Source organism: Podarcis erhardii (assembly GCF_964252035.2).
Source record: "Podarcis erhardii genome assembly, chromosome: 3".
NCBI lineage: Eukaryota > Metazoa > Chordata > Lepidosauria > Squamata > Lacertidae > Podarcis > Podarcis erhardii.
Genome location: NC_138507.1, coordinates 230,489 through 245,145, shown reverse-complemented (window position 1 = coordinate 245,145; position 14,657 = coordinate 230,489). Strand labels below are relative to the sequence as shown.

Sequence of the window (14,657 nt, the reverse complement as noted above, 5' to 3'; positions counted from 1 at the left end):
GAAGACAAACTGCTGAAAAAGCACCTACTGTGGCTGCAGAGACCAGTAGCTCCTGCATTGTTTTTGCTGTGTTTGCAGTACAAAAGTAACCTCCCTGGGGTGCAAGCCTGGTCAGTGTATATGGAGGACCTGAGTGTATGGAGATCTTGGTCTCACTGCTATGGTCCAAAGGAAAGCAGAGCAAGGTGTTTGGTACCAGCTTGGCTGCAGAAGTTGCCAGGAGGAGGGGTACAAGGTGCCATCCAACCACCTTAGGGGCTCTACTCCAGATTTGTGTAGGGCTTACTCCTTAACCGTTTCTTCTCCTGAAAAGCAGCGGGTAAAGAGTCAAAGGCAAATAATCTTTCTAATTAGTAATAAGTAGTATACTAATTAGTAATAATTAGTATCTAAAGAAGTGTGCATGCACACGAAAGCTCATACCAATAACAAACTTAGTTGTTCTCTAAGGTGCTATTGGAAAGAATTTTTTTATTTTGTTTCGACTACTGCAGACCAATATGGCTACCTACCTGTAACTAGTAATACCCAAGTTAACTTGCTACCACTGTTTGATTTTCCACTTAGGTGACCCTGGTCCTTCTGGAATACCAGGTCCACAGGGCTCCCCCGGTTTACCAGGAATAGGCCCTCCTGGCCCTCCTGGGGTTCCAGGACAATCTGGTCCTCCGGGACCAATAGGTAAATTGTTCCTTTTGTATTTGTTCCCTTTCCATTTATGTTTGTAAGATGTACAGTGTAACATACATTTAAACAAAATACATTCATTTGGATGTGCACTGTGCAATTCTCTTTTTAAGGAACTGTGTGTATATTTATGTTTCTGAGTTTTGTCAGCAATCAGAATAAAACTGCAGAAGATTGATTTTAGAATGTTTATGTGCTCCTCCTATGAGGGTAAGTCGCATTCAACAATGTGCAGCTTATGTCTGAGTAGACATGCATGAAGTTATAGTATTGCAGTAGTCCTTAGCCCTCCAGAATTGACCTCCACAGTGACTTACGGACTCACTGTTCATGGAAAACTATCTTACTTGGCCAGAAATGATCACCGAAGAAATTCAGTGGAAACTGTGTACAGGGTTGCAGTCTTAGTATTCTTCTAAAACAATACATTCAAATTTGACAGAAGATTTCATTTAGGAAAAGTCAAGTTTTGTTTCATTATTATTTCTTGAATAATGAAAGTTTGTACAATTTTTTTTTGTTTGTTTGCAATAATTGTTGCATTATAAGGTTCTTAACTTTCATCAGTAACCTGACATGAATAGTAGCAGGAGAACAAAAATGAATAGGGTAGAACCATTAATCCAAATGCAAGGATTCCCCCATCCACATTTTTGAGCCATGTGTCATTTGTTCTTACTTGTGTTGGACATTTTATTATCAAGAGCCACTTTGTATCATTTTCTCTTTATTACTGCAGGACCTCCAGGAAGCAAAGGGGAAAGAGGCTACCCGGGTGTTCCTGGGCTAGACATGCCAGGGTCCAAAGGAGATAAAGGTAGCCAAGGATCTCCGGGGCTGCCAGGATTACAAGGGCTGCCAGGGCTGCCTGGCCCACAAGGACAAGAAGGGCGCCCTGGTGCCCCAGGTACACATTCTTCCTTCCTTCCAGTGACTATTTATTGTCTGTCATATTATCCTCTCTTTTACAGAGTGAAACATGTGGTTCTATAAGGAGTATCATGAGAAAGAAGGAAATAGAACTCTGTACTTTTTCTCCTTTGTTTAGAGCACTTTCATTTCAAAAATACAAAGGGATACAAAGTACTGAGTATCTTGATTATGCTTGAAAAAGAAATGCATTCCTGACCAAAAAAAAAATCCACGAAAAACAAAGAGCAATTAGGATGTTGTCAAAGGGTTTCAGAGTGAAGTGCCCTTGAAATTTTAAGCTGTTTTCAAGTGATGTACATTCACAGTAGTCCATTTTACACTGGCTACTTCCCTGACCCTGCTTATGTAATTCATAAATATGAGTGGGGAAAACCTTGCATTTATGCCTGTTCTTTGTAGTTACTTTCTACATTTCTGATCTAAAGCAGGCATCCTAGAACCTGAATGTCATGTAAGAAGTGGCAAATTCAGTAAAAACTTCACATCCCAATGGAACTACAGTGGTGCCCCGCAAGACGAATGCCTCGCAAGACGGAAAACCCGCTAGACGAAAGGGTTTTCCGTTTTGGAGGTGCTTCGCAAAATGAATTTCCTATGGGCTTGCTTCGCAAGACGAAAATGTCTTGCGAGTTCCTGCGGGGTTTTTTCCCTTTCCCCTTTTTTTCTAAGCCACTAAGCCGCTTATCAGCTGATCCGCTACGCCGCTAAGCAGCTTATCAGCTGATCCGCTAAGCCGCTTATCAGCTGATCCGCTAAGCCACTAATAGCGCTAAGCCGCTAATGGGCTTGCTTCGCAAGACGAAAAAACCGCAAGACGAAGAGACTCGCGGAACGGATTCTTTTCGTCTTGCAAGGCACCACTGTATAAGCACACTCAGCATCCCATACAAATGAAAGTTCAAACAAATCATATTTTCAATTATATTGGTTCATTCTGTTGGTTGAATAGTTTATATCCTGCCATTCAATGTTCAGGTCATTTAAAACAAGAAAGCATATGGTTTTAATCTAGATAAAGAAAATAAAACTATTCAAAATACAATTTAACCCAATAAATACCGTATTTTTCGCCCTATAGGACACACTTTTCCCCCTTCAAAAATGAAGGGGAAATGTGTGTGCGTCCTATGGGGCGAATGCAGGCTTTCACTGAAGCCTGGAGAGCGAGAGGCGTCGGTGCGCACCGACCCCTCTCGCTCTCCAGGCTTCAGGAAGCTATCTATAAGCCTTGCGAGCCCGGCGGGAGTTCCCGCAGGCTCGCAAGGCTTGCGGGCGGCAGCCTGCAGCCCGAAGCACGGGGCGCCCTCCGGAGGACGCCCCGTGCTTCGCGCGGGTGTCCACAAACCTTGCACGCCCAGGGGGAGTCCCCCCCCCCGGGCACGTAAGGCTTGCGGGCAACAGCCTGTTCTGGGGGCTGGGGTCGGGGGAAGCTCGGGCTTCCCCCGCCCCCAGCTCCCAGCCCCGCAAGCAAGCTCCGGGAGCAATGGCGAGGTTGCAGAACCTCGCCATCGCTCACGGACCCATTCTGGGGGCTAGGGACAGGGGAAGCCCCAGCCCCGCAAGCACAACCTCGCCATCGCTCCCGGACCCATTCTGGGGGCTGGGGTCGGGTGAAGCTTGGGCTTCCCCAGCCCTGCAAGCTCCGGGAGCGATGGCAAAGCTGCACGCAACTTTGCCATTGCTCTCGGACCCCCGCCCTGAGGCTAAAAACGAAGCCAGGACAGTGAGCGGGATCCATCCCGCTCACTGTCTTGGCTTCTTTGCTCTTTGGGGCTCGGGGGGGAAAATAATTCCCCCCCCTTATTCCCCCCCCCAAAAAAATAAGTGCATCTTGTGGGCCGGTACGTCTTACAGGGAGAAAAATACGGTATGCAGCAAACAATAAAACCCAGAAATAAGCTTATGTTTTCTTTTTTAAAAAAACACCTTCATCCACCTTCAGAGGTGTGGAGAATGGCAGCCTGGGAGAGGGCTTTCTGTGTGGCAGCCCCTAAATGGTCCTCTCTGCAGAATTCTTGCTAATATCTTCAGTATGTATTTTCTGGCATATGCTTAAGATGCACATTTCTGAAAGGTGTTTTTGTGGGACCCACCTCTTCTGTTATGCTTAACTTATATTGTGCTGTTTTCGCTTCAGGTTGTTTTTTTTACTTGTTTTTGTAATTCTTTACAAACTGTTTTACTTGTTTTCAAATTGTACAATTGCTGTATTTTTCCATGTATAAGATGCCCCCTTGTATAAGATGCCCCCTATTTTGGGGTACTCCAAATTAAGAAAACACCCCACAGCACTACCCGTGTATAAGACAAGCCCCAATTTTAAACCTATTTTTTTGGTATTTTGCTGTAACCAAGCCTTACAGTGAAGGGTAGCTAACAAATCACATATGTGTGTTATTTATCTTTTTGTAACTACCAACACACTTATGAGAAAGAAACTATAAATGAAAAAGTAACTCATTACCCAAATTGTCTTAAGTATGTCTAGACCTACCTATGTGATGCTGACACAAATCCCACATTAGTACTAAGCAATAGAATGATAAAACAATATCACAGCAAAAATCATTATTTTATTTTTAATATGTCAGTGTATGAGTTCATGCAATATTTACTGGGAATAGAACACATAGCTAAGATGATTGTCACATAGATGCATGGAACTGGTCTGAGCTCAGCAATAAAGCCTTCTAGGCAGAACTATTAGAGTGAAATTGCAATGTATTAGAAAAGTCACAGAAATGTAAACAGTTGTTCCAATTTGGGTTTAGGAATCAAAGGAGAAATGGGAGTTATGGGCACACCTGGAAGCCAGGGTCCTCCTGGTCCTTCAGGATCTTCTGGAGCTCCAGGTGAAAAAGGTAAGAGCAATTTGTAGCTTAACTGGCCAAGTGAAGTCAGGCCTTTGGTTTAATTCAGGAGTGAGGAAACTCTAGTCCACAGGCCTGGTTAGGTCCAGCTTATGCCCCTTTGGCCAGGGAGGCCACTTTGTCACAGAATACCCTCCTGCTCCACAACTGACGTCATCTGTGATGTTAGGTGTGGGACAGGTAAGAGTCTTGGCTGCCAACAAGCAATCGGGATCTTTTAAGTATGCTCTGGATTTTTCCTTGGCAAAGGAGGCTGTAACAGCAAACTTGCTGGGATTGGCTGTGTTATGTACTGAAGTTCTCACCCTGGGCCAGCAGGGGGATACTGTAGATAGTTATGTAAATGAAGGATCGAAAGTGACATTCAGTGATTGGATAGTTTGTATGCAAATGAAGGATCGAAAGTGACGTTCAGTGATTGGAAAGTTTTAGAAAGTTGTTACAGTAACAAGGTACTGGAGCTCTATATAAGCAGGCTGACTGAGCCCTTCAGTTTAGTTCAGTTCTGGCCTCAGAATAAAGAAGAGCTGTTTGAAGAATCGCTGTGTCGTCTGATATGTTCGCCCACAACTTAACAGGCTGAGCTGCAGAGTTCCTCATGAGCTTCCTCATAGTGCACCTGACTCCTGCCAAAGCAGAGCTTGAAGGCCTATCAGCTGACCAGCACTGACCTCAAGCTCTGTTTGGATCTTACTTTGCAGAATCACAAAGGAAAATTGCCTTACACCAGGAACCAGCTTGCCAGCTGGAAAAAGTTCCCCACCCCTGGGCATCCTCGCAGGTGGTGTGCCACGCCCCCAGGACACGCGCCAGCCCCCCCGCTCTCCCCCCCCCGGTGCCGAAGCATGAAGCTCCGCCACTGCCTGATGCCACATAATTGCTCTCCCAAATTTTGCTTCGCAACCTGTTCCTGAATTCAGTACTTGTAGAACTGATTGCCTTTTTCTGTCACTGTGCAAATCTTGGAAGTAAATCCTGTTTCAATCTGATTGTGCATTTCTATGTACAAGCCTCTTTGGAGGGTTTGAGAATGTTTTTTCTGTGCTCTGGGAGGGAAAATATCCTTATTCATGAAGGCTTAATTGTGCTCAACTAACACATGCTTTTTGCAGGTGACAGGGGTTTTCCTGGAGCTGTGGGGCTCAGAGGTGATCCTGGCTCAAAGGGTGAAAAGGGTGAAGCTGGTCTACGAGGAGAGCCAGGGAAAATGGATCATGTAGACATGGAAAGCATGAAAGGCCAAAAAGGAGATAAAGGAAGTAAAGGTCTGTAAAATTAAATAGCATCTGCCTTTTGCATGTAACTTCTCTTCTATTTTGAACACATTCTGATGCACTGAACCCCCTTCCTTAGTGTTTGGCTTGTCTCAAAAACCAGAATAAGGATCCTGCAGAATAAAGAATAAAAAAGAACCTCAAGGAGGTTTGCTAGCATCAGCTACCCTCCTTTACCAGCAAAAAACCCTCTTCTTATCTTTGCATATGGTCTAACAGAAAGTGAAGAAGATGCATACTAACATGGACTGAATGTCTTAAATCATCCTTTTCTGATAAAAATCAGACAGAGAATCAGAAGGGTGTTTTTTTCCTCTTTCGTGTTTTATCTCTATGTCCCCCCCCCTTTTTATTTATTTTCTTGTTCTCCTATCCTCTCTTGTCTTTTTAATTCTATTTGTTCTAGATTTTTTATTTTATTGTGAAAACTTTAATAAAAATCAGTTTTTAAAAGTGGCCAAATATTTTCAGGTTTATCAGAGAAAGTTATTTGAGCTGTTTGAAGTTTTAAATTTCCCAGAGTGTCCCATTCCAAGGGACACTTGCAGGGTGAGGAAAGGTGACCAGCACAAAAAGTTATAGTTTTCAATGGTGGTCATTATTTTATTCCCTCAGACCTGAAAAAGGCTCTTCTAGACTTCACTGAACCATAGAATTGTAGACCTGAGGGTCATCTAGTCTAGGCGCCTGCAATGCAGGAATCTCCAATAAAGCATCCATGACAGAGGGCCATCCAACATCTGCTTAAAAACTTCTGAGAAAGGACTGTCTGCCACCCTCCAGTGGAGTCTTTTTCCACTGTCAAACAGCACTTAACATCAGAAAGTTATTCCTGATATTTAGCTAGAATCTCCTCTCTTGTACCTTGAATTCATTGGTTCTAGTCCTGCCCTCCGGAGCAGGAGAAAACAAGCTTGTTCCGTCTTGCATGTGACAACCCTTAAGTTATTAGAAGATGGCTATCATCTCAGTCTCCCCTTTTCCAGGCTAAACATACCCAGGCTCCTTCAGGTTTCCAGATCCTTGATCATCCTAGTTGTCCTATTGTACGCACACTTCTATCCATCTTAAATTGTGGTGCCTAGAACTGGACACAGTATTTCAGATGTCGTCTGACCAAGGCAGAATAGAGTGGTACAATGACTTTCCCTGATCGGGACACTCAACTTCTGTTGAGGCAGCCTAAAATAGCATTAGCTTTTCTTGCTGCTGCATCACAGTGTTGACTCATGATAAGCTTGTGCCCCCCAGATCCTTTTCACATGTACTACTAGTTGGCCAGGTGTCCCCCATCTTATTATTATTTTTTTGTAAATAATTTTTATACATTTTCCAGTTTTAAAAAACCACACATATTAGTAACAAATCAAACCAGACCTTTCCACATTCAAAAACAAAAAACAATACAGCCAATTATATTATCCAAATTAATTAATTTCAATGGGACTTCCCATGTTCTGGATTTCAAAAGCTAAATGCCCATCCTTTATTTTTCTGCTATCTTCTTTATTACTTCACAATTTTCCAATCCTGATATTGACAATCTCCTCTCTCGATCAGTCAGCCGCTGGTATAACTCACTATCTTGTTTTATTTGACCATTCCTTATTTCTATAATCATGCAGGGGGCTTTTTCCACATTGCTCTCAGTCTTAATATTTTGAAGCACAAAATGACCCCTCCTTTTTCTGCTGATTGTTGTTCTAATAGGCTCTGGGCTTCCATCCAGGGTTGAAATTAATTAGCGACTTCTCACTGTCTTTAATCTTTGGTGTTTCAAATGTACTGTAGGGGTGTACTTGGCAATCAGTAAGTCACACAAAGATAGTTGCAGTTTCCCTGTAAAAACCCACATCAGCTCTCCGGGGCGCTCAGACAGCTGGCAGGCATCCAGAGTTCACCGCCACTCTCTTCTCAAACTGTATGTAACTGTATGCAATATTCCATGCAAGTAAATGCATCCTCTTTAAAGTACACCCCTTTTGAAATTCCAATAAAAAAATCTCCAATCTCCCCCCATTGAAGGAGGCTTTTTCTGATGATATCCTTTTTCTTACTGCGTCAGAGCTTTTACCGTCACCATCTTCCTTCTCAGCACGAGCTGTTCTAACCATATCTGATCTTGCTCTGCCAATTTTGTATAGTTTAGCAGATTTTTCTTTTAACGCTTTCCATTCAGAACATGCCTGTTTTTTTGCCAAATCTTTTAATTTTTAGGAAACAGGGACTCCCGGCTGATGAGAGGGTTTGGAGGGTTGCCAAATTCGTGCCTTAGGCATCACCCAGCATCCCTGCCTCCGCATCTTGTTGCGGAGTGCAGATAATGGACGGTTTGCAGGTGGCGCAGCCCCCCCACTCTGGGGTAGGGTAGTCAGGGTTAATTACCCTCATTTACCCTCAGGGGAATTACTGGCACGACTGGCTATCCGATCTCTTGGGAAGCCAACATCTCTCTCTTTTTTAAAAAAATATTTTTTTATTAAGTTTTACACAAATATCTCCAATTAACAATACCCAATTAACATATTTTTCTCTTTTGGACTTCCCTCAGCTTCTCTGACAATCATCTGTATTTGAATTTATTATCTATGCATTCCCAAAATTAATATCGCCTTTTAAGATACCTTTACAAACATATTTGCATTCTTGCAATATTCCTTATTCTTTCACAAAGCTTCTTTAAAACCCACTAGCGTTGTTTGCTCATCACATACACTTTTCAAATACTCAGAAAATTTTCCCCAATCCTCAATGAACTTGTGATCTCGTTGATATCTTATTTTTCCAGTTAGTTTGTCCAGTTCTGCATAGTCCGTTAACTTCATTCTCCATTCTTCAAGCGTCGGTAATTCTTCCTGCTTCCATTTTTGGGCCATCAATATTCTCGCTGCAGTAGTTGCATACTGAAAGAGCTTATGATCCTTTCTATTTATTTAATTTCTTGTCATTCCTAAAAGAAAGGCTTCTGGTTTCTTTTCAAAATTATATTTCAACATCTTCTTTAACTCACTATATATCATCTCCCAAAACCCCCTTACTTTCTTGCATTCCCACCACATGTGAAAAAATGTTCCTCCTTTCTCTTTACATTTCCAACACTTATTACAAATTTTAAACATTTTTGCTAATTTAACAGGTGTAATGTACCATCTATATACCATTTTGATAACATTTTCCTTTAAGTTACAGATAGGTAGCCGTGTTGGTCTGCCATAGTCAAAACAAAACAAATTCCTTCCAGTAGCACTTTAAAGACCAACTAAGTCAGTTCTTGGTATGAGCTTTCGTGTGCATGCACACTTCTTCAGATCTGAAGAAGTGTGCATGCACACGAAAGCTCATACCAAGAACTGACTTAGTTGGTCTTTAAGGTGCTACTGGAAGGAATTTGTTTTATTTTCCTTTAAGGTGGTGCATGCTGTAAACTTCAGGTTATCATTCCATACTTTAGCCCAGTTTTCAAAATATATATTGTAACCAAAATCTCTGGCCCAGTGAATCATTACCGACTTAACTTCCTCATCCATCGTATACCATTCCAATAACATTTTATACATTTTAGAGATTATCTTACAATCATTATTCACAATTTCTGTTTGAAATTTTGAGTCTTTTTCTATATAACCCTTCTCTTTCAACTCTTTTTTAAACATATCATTTATCTGATAGTAGTGCAACCAATCAAATACATATTCTTTTACTTGTTCGTATGGCCTCATTTTCCATTTCTCTCCCTCTTTAACCACCAATTCTCCACAAGTGATCCAGTTCCCTCTCATATTAGTTTTCTTAACACTCATAACCTCTAGTGGGGACAACCAGTGTGGAATTCCTGATTCCAATAAATTTTTATATCTATCCGATACTTCAATTAACGATCTTCGGAAGATGTGGTTTTCAAAAGCTCTATGACTCTTCTTTTTCTCCAACCATAAGTACGCGTGCCACCCAAATCTGTTATCAAATCCTTCTAAATCCAATAATTTTGTATTCTTTAGTTTTATCCATTCTTTTAACCAACAGAGACATGATGCTTCATAGTAAAGTTTCAAGTCTGGCAGAGCAAAGCCTCCTCTTTCTTTTGCATCTGTTAATAACTTATATTGAATTCTTGGCTTTTTGCCCTGCCAGATATATCTTGAAATCACTCTTTGCCACGCTTTAAAGATCATTGTCCCCTTAAGTATCGGAATCATCTGAAATAAAAATAACATCTTTGGGAGTACACACATCTTAATTGTTGAAATTCTGCCCCAAAAGGATAGTTTCAACCTTCCCCACACCTCCAAATCTTTCTTAATTCCATTCCATACTGGTATATAATTGTTCTGGAACAAATCAATATTTTTGGGGGTTAGCCATATTCCGAAGTATTTTACTTTTTTCGCTACTTCAATACCTATTTGTTGTTGCTTTACTTCTGCCGTAGCTTGATCCATATTTTTTGCTATAACTTTAGGTTTTTTCCTATTTAATAAAAATCCTGCCACTTTACCAAATTGTTCAATTTCTTCTAAAGGAAGCCGACATATCTCATTACCAGAACCCGGAAGTCAGGTGTCCCCCATCTTATATTAGTGTGGCTGCCTCATGGACTAGTTCTGGGTGGTAGTGAACAAATGGTCCCTGAAGAAGATCCTTCTAATGAAGCAGATGCAGAAGGGATGCTGGCACACGGACTGGCAGTATGCTGATGAGTGTGCCCTGGGGGAAGGGGGCTAAAGTTTGATTTGGGAGAGGGGGCCAGTTATTTGTGGGGAACTGTACCTGCCCAGACACTAGATTGGTGTGCATCCTGTATCCTGTACAGTCATACCTCAGGATAAATGTGCTTCAAGTTAAGTATTTTTGGGTTGCGCTCCGCCACGACCCAGAAGTAATGGAGCGTGTTACTTCCGGGTTTCGCCACGTGCGCAGGCAGTCAAAATGATGTCACGTGCATGTGCGGAAGCAGCAAAACGCGACCCACAGACACAGGTTGTGTTCGCTTCAGGATGCGAACGGGACTCCAGAACGGATCCCATTCGCATCCCGAGGTACCACTGTATTATCTTTGACAATAGATAGATAGATAGATAAATTTAACCCTTTGGCTGGGAAGCACCCTGGACAGATGGGGGAGGCCTGTGTGGCCAATAGGATGTCACCACCACTTCTTCCGCCCTCAGCAGTCGGACCTTGGGCAGCAGGGACCATGGTGGGAATGCATATAGCAGACCTGAAGGCCAATTCTCTGTTGGTGCATTCATCGCACAGCAACCCAGTGATCGGAAGCAGGAGAGGTTGTTTTGAGAGTACATTTCACATTGCTCCCTTGATGGGCCTCGTATCAGGTTATCATCTAAGCAGGAGTACAGCCATACTCCCAAAGTCCATACACACCAGAGCAACTAGGAGTTTGCAGAAGACTCTCCGAGAAGATTTGAGGCCAAACAGCAAAGCCCTGATTTGGAAATGTCTGTGGTTTGTGTCGTCCCCCTGTTTTCCATTCAGCATTCCACAGCTCTTGGAATAAGTCTGGAAAAGGCAGGGTAGCCAAACACTGCTGTCCATCTGGAAAGGTAGACTTGGCTCCTTTGGTTGCCGCTGGAGCATTTGCCTGTTTCCATGGGTTGTTCCTCAGGGAGTTCCAGGACTCTCCTGACTTCTGATTGAATACCTTCCCTTCAGGGGTGACACTTTCAACTCTTCTTCAGTCAGCTTGCCTTTTTCCTTTCATCTGAGGCTGATAAGGGCTCAAAATCGGAGAAAATGTCCAGGGCGCCCACCACTTGCTGGCCCTGAGTCCTATTCCTCGCCCATCCCAAGTCCTTGGACGTTTGCTGCCTTTCTTGCACTCCCTCGGGTGGGGAGACGTGGCATAGGCGCTGGAAGGAGATGCGCAGGAGGGGTGGAGGAGGCAGAAGACGGCGAGAATGGTGATCTCTTTCTTTTCCGCTTAATTTGCCTTGCCACCTGCTTGTGCTTTTGAGGGGTTCCTTATCTATTTTAAGAGCCCCGGAGCTTCCTCTACCCCAGGAAAAGCCAGATGAGAACCGTCCTCTTGGAGGGACTTACCCTGCCTCCGGCTGCCGCTCTGGTCCCTGTCCTACGGCTTCTCCTCATTCCATCAAGAGTCTCTCGCTGCCCGGCACGGCGCGGATGCCTTTTGCTCCGCGCAACCCGCGCCGAGCGAGTGCGAAAGGGACGGAGACTGAGTGGCCTCCCTGTCCGCTTGCCGCTGCTTCTGCCGCTGGATCGGACTCGGGATCGGGCTCGCCGGCTTCGCGCTGGGCAGCTGCGATCGGCTCCCTCCCTCTCGCCCCGCCTGTCTTCCCCACGCAGCGACTGAATGCCGCCCTGCGCAACTCCCGGGAAGGGGAGCCGGAGAGAGCCAAGCGCCCCAGTCACGCGGCAAGACTGCTCTGAGGATCCTCACCCTGCCTGACCGACCGGTGGGAAAAGCCATCCCAGTCTCGTTACTGCCCTCCAGGATCCCTGGGGAGGGTGACGTTACAGATAATCAAATTTCCATTTTACCTCTTTCCAGATCCATAGAACTGCTTTTAAAATGTTTCAGAGTCTGCTGAGGTGGAATACACAGGATGAAACGGTTAAATCAGCTATGATAAAGTGGGCACAGGACATTGGGTATAATATTATGTTTGCTGACTGGGAAAAGTTATGGACCACCGGTATGAAGTTTACGGCATGTAATGCCTTGAAAGAAAATATTATGAAAATGATATATAGGTGGTACATGACCCCAGTCAAGCTAGCAAAAATATATCACCTGTCAGATAATAAGTGTTGGAAATGTAAGGAAACTGAAGGAACATTCTTTCACCTCTGGTGGACTTGCCCTAAGGTTAAGGCCTTCTGGGAAATGATATATAATGAGCTGAAAAAGGTATTTAAGTATACCTTTCCCAAGAAACCAAGGGCTGTATATAGATGTATATAGAAATGGATAAGACATACTTACTGATCACTTCTCCCAGCTTATGAAAATGTGTTTTTGTTAAAATATGCTACTTGCCAAAGCAGTCTCAAGGTGGGTTACACTATAATAAATAATATGTTAAAATCAATTAAAAACCTTTTATGTTGCAAATCCTGGGAAACAAGACATATAACAAGGGAGAATATAATGAAATAATTGCTTTTTATTTCAAAAAGTCAGGCCATTCATGTTTTTATCCTCTCTATATAAGATATTCCGCTCTATGTGTTCCTTGTCTAAAAGCTCCCACTTCCTGAATCCATTAAAAATGAGAAAAAGGCACCTTGGACATACTTAGAGATACTTGTGCCCCTGCTGCCATTTCACATGTTTTGTTGCTCAGGCGTGCTCTGGTCCATGGGGTCACGAAGAGTCGGACACGACTAAACGACTAAACAACAACAAATTAGTGTTGAAAACTGAAATTTAGATTTAAATCCTAATGAAGTCAAGCTGTAGTTCAGTTATATATTCTGTATAAACTCTTGATTTATTTATTTATTACAGTAGAATAATTAAATTTATATCAACTGATTTGTCATGCTATTCTCAGAGTGATTCTCACATACTTCAGATGTGGTAGAAAGAGAACCATGACACAAAGCAACATTTTTATGCTTTCTAGGACAACTGGGACCATTAGGAGAGAAGGGAACTGCAGGGGATCCTGGCACACCAGGAATGCCAGGGAAGGATGGGGAGCCTGGTCTACCTGGACAAGCAGGTATGAAACCCTGACTTCACTAATGTGAAGCCTCTGCGTGTGACTACTAATTACAGTTCTACTTTTATAGCATTGCTGGGCTCTTTCATAATCTAGCAGGCACCTTTACATTGTATTTTAATGAGTCATGTAGTTCAGTATATTTTTTAATATCCCCTTTCCATTTTAGGGCCAAAAGGGGACCAAGGCCCTCCAGGATACCAGGGTGAACCAGGAGCTCCTGGACAGAAGGGGTCCATGGGAGAAATGGGTCTCCCAGGTAATATTAACTTTGGCTATTTGGAATTATACATCAGCTAACTTCCCTCCCATTTCCCAGTAACCAAAATGTTCAGATTAGTTTTAACACATTATGTTACTTTTAAGAAAGAAAAATATAATATAATCCAAACTTTTATTTTTAGGACCAGCAGGAGAAAAGGGTGTGCAAGGCCTTCCTGGTGAGGCAGGGAAACATGGGTTACCTGGAGTAAAAGGTGTGAAAGGTGAAAAAGGGCAGGCTGGGCTTCCAGGAATTGGCTTCCCCGGGGCTCCTGGTGAGAAGGTATCCATCCACACACAGTTGTTGATAAACTATGTTAAATATCCTAAACAATGTAAAGGTTTCTGTGCACAATGCATCTCTTTCTGATTCCAAGGCATAAGACTGATGTGCAAGAGTATGGGCTGTATTCAAAACAATTGTTGAGGATAGAAGGGCATTTGCATTGGAAGCTGCCTTCTCCCAAAAAGCATTGGTCGCAGGGGTTTTCAACCAGTGTGCCATGGCACCCTGGGGTGCCTTGAATGATAGTCAGGGGTGCTGCAGGCAACACTAGACTCTGTCCCTGTTTCCTCCCCTCCCTCCTCTGATGCCCTCTTGTGTCTCTGCCTCCCAAAGGCTTATGTGGCTGTTTGTTGCTGCAGCCCTGGCTATAAGCTCCCCAGGCGAATGGTGCCTCTGGGGCTGGCCAGGGGGTGCTGGTTCCCAGGAGCTGAGGCGGCCAGAAATTTAAAAGGCACTAGCCTTTACGAACATGCAAAATTTAGTTCTTTTCATCTGCACATTACAATGGAGCTATGTATAATATTAGTCCACTTCTCTGCTTCAGAATTGTATTGGGAAGTGATTTGCAGTGAAGAAATGGGTGGTGGTGGTGGGATGCTTTGCTCACCTAATGTTAAGCAGCCCCGATCCGCCCTGTTTC

The 14,657-nt window shown here is 43.3% G+C and overlaps 1 protein-coding gene and 1 long non-coding RNA gene across 5 annotated transcripts in view; one reads left to right on the top strand and one right to left on the bottom strand.

The window, feature by feature from the left end:
- The window catches only part of COL4A1 (collagen type IV alpha 1 chain), a 183,476-nt gene that overhangs the window by 104,310 nt on the left and 64,509 nt on the right, over window positions 1-14,657 (top strand). For all 4 annotated transcript variants that reach the window (XM_081855451.1, XM_081855453.1, XM_081855452.1 and 1 more), the window contains exons 31-37: window positions 568-681; window positions 1,427-1,594; window positions 4,392-4,481; window positions 5,603-5,755; window positions 13,372-13,470; window positions 13,640-13,729; window positions 13,875-14,014. In XM_081855451.1, the coding sequence (XP_081711577.1) occupies window positions 568-681; window positions 1,427-1,594; window positions 4,392-4,481; window positions 5,603-5,755; window positions 13,372-13,470; window positions 13,640-13,729; window positions 13,875-14,014 (854 nt within the window). The remainder of the gene's footprint in view (window positions 1-567; window positions 682-1,426; window positions 1,595-4,391; window positions 4,482-5,602; window positions 5,756-13,371; window positions 13,471-13,639; window positions 13,730-13,874; window positions 14,015-14,657) is intronic.
- Window positions 1-14,657, bottom strand: part of LOC309338478 — a 118,164-nt gene that overhangs the window by 90,573 nt on the left and 12,934 nt on the right. The window lies entirely within an intron of this gene.